The sequence below is a fragment of the Doryrhamphus excisus genome, chromosome 1, assembly GCF_030265055.1.
Source record: "Doryrhamphus excisus isolate RoL2022-K1 chromosome 1, RoL_Dexc_1.0, whole genome shotgun sequence".
Taxonomy (NCBI): domain Eukaryota; kingdom Metazoa; phylum Chordata; class Actinopteri; order Syngnathiformes; family Syngnathidae; genus Doryrhamphus; species Doryrhamphus excisus.
Genome location: NC_080466.1, coordinates 34877467 through 34887008, shown reverse-complemented (window position 1 = coordinate 34887008; position 9542 = coordinate 34877467). Strand labels below are relative to the sequence as shown.

General features: G+C 39.3%; 1 protein-coding gene across 1 annotated transcript; it reads left to right on the top strand.

Moving 5' to 3' along the window:
* LOC131127052 (leukotriene B4 receptor 1-like) lies at positions 1-7348 on the top strand. The gene is made up of 5 exons (XM_058069444.1): positions 1-140; positions 3342-3918; positions 6392-6592; positions 6658-6701; positions 6770-7348. Exons 2-5 carry the CDS (start codon positions 3343-3345, stop codon positions 7029-7031), a joined length of 1083 nt encoding a protein of 360 aa, XP_057925427.1. The 5' UTR covers positions 1-140; position 3342; the 3' UTR covers positions 7032-7348.
* Positions 7349-9542: the final 2194 nt, after the last annotated feature.

Genomic DNA, 9542 nt, shown 5'->3' with positions numbered 1-9542 from the left:
CTTGTGGGGGCAGGATGTGATTCACTTTATGATGGACTGGCCTGGCAGAGGGCGTCCCACAAGGGAGAAGACGGGGAAGAGAGCAACAAGCGAGGAGGGGAGGAATATTTTCAATTTGACATACATCAGATCCTGCAAAGGTCAGTGACCCCTCATATTTATATTTGAAAGAAATAATATATAGCTTGCTTTGGTCTTTAATTTAAACCGGTGACTGTGGCTAATTGAGGTTTTGTAATCTATTTGTATTGCAATTGTCTATTTTCTTCTATTTATTCCTCCTAATCTACTTCTTATTCCACCTCATTTTTTGTCCGCTAATCGCTCCTCCATTTCTTAACCAATTCAAACAAATCCAACATCAAAATGTTATTTAATATTTTATTTTATTATTTCATATTTTGTGTGAGAATTCTACTTAATCTTCTAGAAGCTGGATGGCTCAGCTTGTAAGAGAGCTTGCTTTGTCATCGAACCAGACCAGACCACTTCCAATGGTACTGTAATGGTACTGTAACGGTACAAAATATTTTAACAAAAATCAGACTTTGGACATGAGTATATTTAATGCATCAATGTATGGTAATGGCGGCTTTAAATGGATCTACACTCGTAACACCCTATATAGTGTAGTAGATAAATAAGTAGTAGTAGATAAGTAGTAGATAAGAGTAAACAGGCCATTTAAGATCTAAATCACAGTAAGTGTGCTCCCTTGCAGACCTTAATGGCGGGCGGACAGACATGCAAAACGGACAGGAAGTGATGTCGGAGGTTCAGAGTTGACTTTATGGCCCCAAAAGCAGCTGTTATTTTTGTGCCTTTTGATGTTTTGAGTGGTTGCCGCGCAGGCCACACAGCTAGGAGACCCGAGTTTGATTCCACCCACGGCGCAACTCTGTGTGGAGTTTGCATGTTCTCCCTGTGCATGCGTGGGTTTTCTCCGGTTTTCTCCCATATTCCAAAAACATGCTAGGTTAGGTTATTTTCTGGATTATAAGTCGCTCCGGAGTATAAGTCGCACCAGGCCAAAAATGCATAATTAGGTAGAAAAAAACATACATAAGTCGCACTGGAGTATAAGTTGCATTTTTTGCGGGTAATTTATTTTAACTACTTGACCAAAACAGACATTACGTCCTCTTGGAAGGCAAGTTGTAACAATAAAAGAATAGAGAACAGGCTGAATAGGTGTAAGATATGCTAACACAACTTAGCTTATTCAGCTACACCAAAAATAAACATGAACACAAAAGGTGTCCAGTGTTTATGTAACATAAACACTTTTTTCATTTATAAGTCGCAGGAACAGCCAACTTGAAAAAAAGTGTGACTTTAGTCCGGAAAATACGGTAATTGGCGACTCCAAATTGTCCATAGGTATGAATGTGAGTGTCAATGGTTGCTTGTCTATATGTGCCCTGTGATTGACCCCGCCTCTTGCCCGAAGACACCTGGGATAGGCTCCAGCACCCGCGCGACCTTTGTGAGGATAAGTGGTAGAAAATGAATGAAAGAACGTCTGGCCCTCGTCTCACCCAACACCGACACCTACAATAGTAGCCAATGAAGAACTCAGCAATACATCCACCATTAGAATGCTTCTTCTGCCTTTTATTTGTATTTTAGTTCATTTATCCATTTGTATGATTGAAATAACTACAAGTACAACTTGCGTAAATATAATTGAGTCATTCAGACGCAAACATCACCTCATTTTGCAACAGATAATGAACGGCCCCATGTTGCAATTTCTAGCACACATCATCCCAGCATACTCATCTGACATGTCACCCACTGTTGTTGTAATGGTATTTGAGGCATATGGTGGCCCCCCTCCTCACCCCACCAAATACAATTAAATTAACCCTTTTGGAGTGACCTTTTATTGTGGTCATGCTAAGGCACACCAGTGCAATAATCATACCGTCATTAATAATGGTATTAATAATGGTATTAATAATGGTATTGTGGGGTCCAAGTCCAATTAAACACCTCATGCGTAGAATAGATCCATGTTGATAGTTTAGCAACATGGCCACTGTGCTGTATTTCTGTATTAAGTGTCTTTATTTTGTCATTAAATACCCGCTGGTGTGATAAATGGTCAAAGGCTGTTATTTATTGACCTACGCCACATTCTGATGGAAAAAAGCTGTAATTTTACAAGAACTCATAATATAAAAATGTTATGAGAATAATAAAAATTTACAAAAAAGTTGAAATATTTGGGGAAAAAAACAGCAGAAACAGCAAAAATTGAAAAAAAAAACAAAAAACAGTTGTACTTAAAATAAAGTAAAAATATTCAGAGAAAGAAATTGGAATGAGGAAAAAAAGGCACAATTTTACCAGAATAAAAATGTGACATTATGATGAAAAGTAATGTCAATTATGTAGCATAGAGTTGAAATGTAAAAAAAAAAATACTTTAGAAATCATAATATGAGAAAACAACAGCAGAAACAGCAAAAATTTTAAAAACTGTTGTACTTAAAGTAAAAATATTCAGAAAAAAATTGGAATGAGGGGAAAAAAGGTAATTATGGTCCTACGCCACATTCTGATGGAAAAAAGCTGTAATTTTACAAGAACTCAATACAAAAATGTTATGGGAATAATCAAAATTTACAAAAAAATTGAAATTGTTAGGGAAAAAACAGCAGAAACAGCAAAAATTGAAAAAAAATAAAGTAAAAATATTCAGAAAAAAATGGAATGAGGAAAAAAAGGCACAATTTTACCAGAATAAACATGTGACATTATGACAAAAAATAATGTCAATTAAGTAGCATAGTGTTGAAATGTAAAAAAAAAACCAACTTCATAATGTGAGAAAAAAAATTACTTGTAATTTTTGAAAAAAATTGGTAAGGAAAAAAAATATGGGAATAAAATCATTTAAAAATCATTTTAAAAAATTCACAAAACTATTAAAGAAGTTGAAAAAATGTGAAAAACAGCAAAAATGGGTAGAAAATTTTTTTCAAATTATTTATTTTTCACCCATACCGCAAAGTTTCTTTTTGAAACATACTGTATATAAATTTCCAAAATATCTACGTGGTCCTTCTATCTTCTCATTTTGCAGTGTGTGGAAAATGTTGGCACCGTCGTGCTGTACGGCTATCACCAAAATATTCCAGCGTCATCCCAACTGAATGTGAACATGAATGTGAAGTGCTGCTGCTTGGCGTGTTTTAGCATGCTGAGCTGCACAGGCTCAACACTTAAGTATCATTTTCATCATCTGACCTGTTGTTAATGATGATGTGTCTGACACTGAAAATGAAAGTGAAAGACTTTTCACCATTGGACATGACGACTCCTTTCCTTCCCAGCATGAATTTTAGCGCCACCTTGGAGAGGCCCGTGGCCGGAGACACGAGCCCCGAAGACGACAGCGTGGTGAGCAATGACTTCACCACCACGGTGGGCGCTCTCATCCTGGGCCTGGTCTTCCTGCTGGGCGTCCCCGGCAACCTGTTCATCGTGTGGAGCATCCTGGCCCGCGCCCGCCGCCGCTCCGTCACCACCCTGCTCATCCTCAACCTGGCGTGCGCCGACGGCTTCCTCATGGCGCTCACCATCTTCTTCATCGTCTACCTGGCCAAGCAGTCGTGGGTGTTCGGCACAGCCATGTGCAAGGGTCTCTTCTACTTGTGCAACGTCAACATGTACGCCTCCATCTTCCTCATCACGCTGATGAGCGTGCACCGGCTGGTGGTGGTGGTCCTGCCCAGGAGGATCTCGGCCAGGCTCAGTAGGAAGGCGGTCAGGCACGTTATCGTGGGCATGTGGCTGCTGGTGGCCGCCATCGCCCTGCCCTCGTTGATCTTCAGGGATGTGAGGGAAGACAAAGATGAGAGGAATAATACCAGGCTGGTGTGTGCGCCCAACCACACGCTGCCGACCTATGTAAGAAAAACCATTCATTCATTCATTCATTCATTCATTCATTCAGTCGCTATACTACTCAGTATTCTACTCAGTGCCTAGAGCCTACCCCAGCAAACATATATGTGGCTTTTTGTAAGCATAAAGGCAATTTGGGGTATTATACTGTACCAACTTTATGTAAGAACACAATTTAGTCTTCATTGAACTCAACGTGTTTTATTAACCTTTCATGAAAAGGTCACTGAACACATCCATGTGACTGTTTTGATAAACACCAATTAGAGCAGGGGTCTCAAACTCAATTTACTTGGGGGCCACTGGAGCTAGGGGGCTGGGTGAGACTGGGCCACATCAGGTTTTCCACAAAAAAAACAACAACAAAAAAACGCATTTATTAAAAACAGAAAAATATACAAATTTTGTCAGTGCTTTGGTTCCGATTTTCTACAAGAAAAGCTCTGATAAAACATTCCGCTGTTCTCAAATATCTTACTTTTTATTTTTCTGCACAAAATAAGATGAAAAATAAACAAATCAAGAATAAAGAAAATCAATCAATCAGTAATAAAGAAATATAATAATAATAATAATAATAAAACAGCAAATAATAAAAACTTAAGAAACCACATATAGTTGGTGGGTAGACAAATTATTTTTTTTCAGATTAAAATGAACAAAGCATTATTAGAGCCCTGTAGACATGACAAAACACCACTATAGTCACATTTATACTCTTTTTATTTACAACATATTGCGCAACTGCAGGGTCTTGAGACAAACTAGAGAGCTAGCGACCTAAACGGTAGCCTTCAAGTTATTTCCTTTAAACTTAAAAAAAAGCCAAAAACTTACCACTTCCACACGGATAGGGAGGATAACTATTAACAGTTATTTAACCTTTAACATGAACATTAATCAAACGTAATAATTTTTTCTGGGTACATGATACCATACAGCATCCATATCAAACTTGCGCGGGCCGCACTAACATTAAACTTTCATATCAAGGCGGGGGCCTCAAACTAGTGTCCTGCGGGACACATTTGGCCCGTGTTTGAGACCCCTGAATTAGAGTTTCAATTAACTTTTAGTACTGTGGTGTGAAAAAGTATTTGGCCCCTTCCTGATTTTGTTTTTTTTCCACAACTGAACACAAAATGCAGGTTTTAAATGAAAGAGAAAAAATCCAAACCTACATGTACGTGGCCCTGTGAGGAAAAGTGATTGCTGTCCGAACAGTATTCCCAACTTGGCGATTTTCTTGCTAGACATGTTGATATTCCAACCAATAAAGTGATGGGAGGACTTAAATATTAGTCATTTTATTTTGATGACATTATTGCCACTTTTAAATTAAACCAGTAATAAATAATTTTAAAACGGAATCACTTTTTTTTGTCTCTTATGCTTGGTTATTTTTTTTCCTACAGCATTTACAGCATCATATGCAAATGACTTTGAATAAAGATCGTCACAGCCAATAGCTACGTTTCTTACTGAAAAGTTGCCAACAGTGGGCCCCAGTTGCGCACGCATCCACACTAGCATGCTAATCTAAGCTAACTCCGCTAGCTTCCATTCACACTCCGGGGTTCCACCAACCTTCGCTAGTGTTTATCGCCATTTCGACCTGTTTAATTCGGGAGGAAGCGGTTTGATTGTGTGTAACGATCGGGCGAATCCCCAAGTATAATACTTCCCCACACGAACGTTCCTTTTCCTCACGGTGACGCCATTTCATACCTTATGTGTCAGAGTCAGCTGTAGCGTGCAACTTGGCTTGTTTAAATCTTTCATAGCATTGGAAGACTCTATGCTAGCATAAAAAAAATGAGGAATCTATTTCTGTGTCCAAAACACTTTCATAAGAACAAGAGTTAATTAACAAGTTTTTTTTTACATGAACCCATACATAATTTGAACATGAATGGGTTTCCATAACCAATGTCATGGATCCTCCCATAAGGCATGGGTGTACATTTGTAGTTTCAACAAATTCCTCAAAGTGGTTGCAAAACCTCTTTTGGAGATGAAATTCATTCATTCATAAGGGTCGCGGGGGTGCTGGAGCCTATCCCAGCTGTCTTCGGGTGAGAGGCGGGGTACACCCTGGACTGGTGGCCAGCCAATCACAGGGCACATATAGACAAACAACCATTCACACTACATTCATACCTATGGACAATTTGGAGCCGCCAGCATGTTTTTGGAATGTGGGAGGAAACCGGAGTACCCGGAGAAAACCCACGCATGCACGGGGAGAACATGCAAACTCCACACAGAGATGGCCGAGGGTGGAATTGAATCCTATAGCCTCCTAGCTGTGAGGTCTGCGCGCTAACCACTAGCCCACCGTGCCGCCTAGAGATTAAATTATGTTTTTTTTTTAAATGTTGGAGAATTGACAGCCAGCAATCTTGCCTACAATTTTTAGTCAACACCGAAGACAACTAGTGTTTTATATTAAATATATGAATGCAATCTGTTTCAGGTGAGGTTTCAGTATTCCTTTGAGACGGTGGTGGGCTTCATCCTACCTTACGCCATCATCACAACCAGCTACGTCCTCATCCTCAGACGCCTACGGGAGACCAGGTTCCGCCGGAAGGTGCGCAGCGAGAACCTCATCCTGGCCATTGTGGTCATGTTCTGTCTTTTCTGGCTGCCCTATCACGTCATCAACATGATTCAGGTCTGGGTTCTAGGGTTTTTGACGCTTAGTTTGGCTTTTATTTGACTGTTGTGTTGCAATCCAAGGTGGCAGCCGAGTGGTACAAGGAGGGATCACCCACACGAGAAACGTGAGTAGCAAAATCAAAAAGATGTATGTATACAGCCTACCGTGTATGACATCATCATCGACGTGCAGATTGGAGAACATTTACCAGTTGAGTCGTGCGGTTACGTCGGCTCTGGCCTTCATCAGCAGCTGTGCCAACCCTGTCCTGTACACCTTCGCCGGAAAGTCCTACATCAGAAAGAACGGCCTGGCCTTCATGGCACGTCTCTTTGAGGGAACATCGATGGACCAGACTGTCAACAAAAGAAGCCGGGCGGCCAACAAAGGCAATATCGACCTCTCCAATGTGGACTCCAGCATGGCTTCATCGGGAGCACAAAATGGGACATGATACCTGAAAGGAAGTGACATGTGTTCCAGTGGGAGCACGTTAAAAGGTCAACTGCATGTGTTGAGACTTTGGTTATGGATCAATAACCAATTAAAACAGACTTTACATTAAGCGGACTTTGAATAACAAAGTCATCACTTTGTTCGATGCAACACAAGAGCCATATTAATGTCTCTATGACCTCTTTTCTGCCTCTCAAAAGCAGACATCTTTGTAAAGGCATGTGTGATGCACTACTGAACAGTTTGTTTATCTAAGGAAGTAGCCACTTGGTAAAAGAGCATCAGTTTTTGATGAATTAAACATTCTTGTCTGTGTACGTTGTGTTTGCAGGGGACAGTGCAAAACAAAAGCTACATTTTCAGGACTTTGAAAAGCAAAACATGTACATTCATTTTTATGTTAAAGTAACATGTATATTATGAAACACTTAAAAATCACACTGACACGTGAATAAAATCTCAATTTTGTTTTATTACATTTGCACACAAGTAAAAACTCAGCTGTGAAAAACAATTTGAATGTCTTCAGCGCAACTATAAAATGCCATTAAAGTGTTCCGTGGAAAGTCTACGCAAATGCGACATTTTAAAGAAATAATTTCCAAAAATAGTCTCCATTGAAGTTTACATTACACGAGTGCTATACAAGGAAAGGTATGGAACATAAGCCATGCCAACAGGACTTTGTCACCCTCCTGGTATTCCTTCCTTAAGCAAGTGCTGCCATCTGCTGGCTGTAATTTGCAACCCTCAAGCTTGGTTGCCAGATATGGCTTCAGCATCCCACCAATACATTATAACTGGGGGTCCAAAACTTTACCAACTCAGGGCTCACGTGAAAATCCCCCCCAAAAAATGTCCACATTTGTCCTATAAACAGTACATAGACGAAATGCTGCGTTCAAAGAGCACTTATTATAAATGGAATGGCCTTTGTCATTATACAAGATGTACAACGAGATTGGAGAGCTTCTCCTTTCAGTGCAGTAGTAAAGTTAAAAAAAAAAAAGTATGTAAAAAGTAAAAAAGACAATTTAACAAGATATATACAAGATATCCAAAATATACACACAGTATTGCAGATATATTAATTTTAGTGCAACGATAAATGGTCATAGTGCAAATAGTGTATACAGATGAGTAAAGTCACATATGAGTGTATTGTATTGGGTTGTTAAATAAATAAATATGATTGAGGGAGTAACAGATTCAGGATTGAAATGAAAGCAGGGGGATAAAGGAAGACCAAACTTTTAATCTAATTTTCATACTTCTCATAACTGTATTCAAGACCGGCATGATGGCCAGAGAGCTACGTTCCAAACAAAAACTGTATAAGGTTCCTAAAATATTGTGACAGGTCAATAATAGGTTTTTACTTAGGCATACAGGGTATAAATATATTTTTTTTATTGTGCAATAAATGTTACAATAAATTTGCAAAAATTAAATCATTTTTAATGACCTCATGGCCCACCTGCAGTACCACCACAGCCCACACTTTGGGAATCACTGCACTATAGGTTACTCAATTTAAATCTACATAGTTGTGGAGAATCGGGATGGAGCTCAAGTCCATCACCTCAGACTAAGTTGTATAAATTAAGAGGTTTAATGTGTAATATTGGCAACAAAGGCAATAGATGAGACACATGTACAAGTACTGCTTTTCATGGCAAAATCTCATACATACACATGTAAGAGAGCTTGGGAAGCAGTCTATGCAGACCACCTTCTGTGTTAAAGTCAACGGAAGTGCAGTTACATGATGCAGAATCCTCCCCATAAGTCCAATTGCATCACACAAATTTGAGGTGTAACCAGTAGTCCATCTCACCTGTCAAACCTTGTCTGAAGGCCCGGAACCTTAAAAGAAATAAAAAAAGGAACACAACTTGAGTAAAACCTCATTAAACACAAAATACTACCATCTTACATGACATCAAACCCATCAGTGCAGTGAATAATAATCATCAGATTCAGGTGAAACACGGACTCACGTGCAACTCATCATTCAAGGTTTGATTGACGTACATTAGTACAATTTAAAAACAAAAAGCACAGTCTAAAATAGTTTTTAGGGGACGTGTGTACACGTTAAACTGTACTAATAAAAGTGAAAATCTAATTTTGTACAGGTATTTTTCGAAGACTGTTAAGCGACATCGGCTTAACACCACGAGGTCGGCTAGCAAGGCAGTTCAACAACTGAACACATTAGCACGTAAACCCCCCTCACAAATAACCACGGTCTGCAGTAAATAACATATTAGGAGGTAATAGAAAGATTAAAATGGACAATACCGTGTAATAATTTCTCCCATAAGGGAATTCGGCCACCATTCAAGAGACCGCGGTGTGCGTACACAAGCGTAGACAGGAAAGAGAAAGAACGCTAATAAAGTTGCGGTTGTATTTATGGCTACAACATTGCAAACTTCCGGGTCTCGAGCGGCACACTTCCGGTGCAAATAAACAATTAATACGTTCACTTTTCTTTACAAAAAAA

What these genes read in the sequence shown, in the direction of transcription:
- LOC131127052 (XM_058069444.1), top strand. Translation starts at nt 3,343, where the DNA reads ATGAATTTTAGCGCCACCTTGGAGAGGCCCGTGGCCGGAGACACGAGC. An exon ending in ACGTCATCAACATGATTCAG is followed by an intron (nt 6,593 to 6,657) that starts GTCTGGGTTCTA and finishes TTGCAATCCAAG; the next exon opens with GTGGCAGCCGAGTGGTACAA. An exon ending in GGATCACCCACACGAGAAAC is followed by an intron (nt 6,702 to 6,769) that starts GTGAGTAGCAAA and finishes ATCGACGTGCAG; the next exon opens with ATTGGAGAACATTTACCAGT.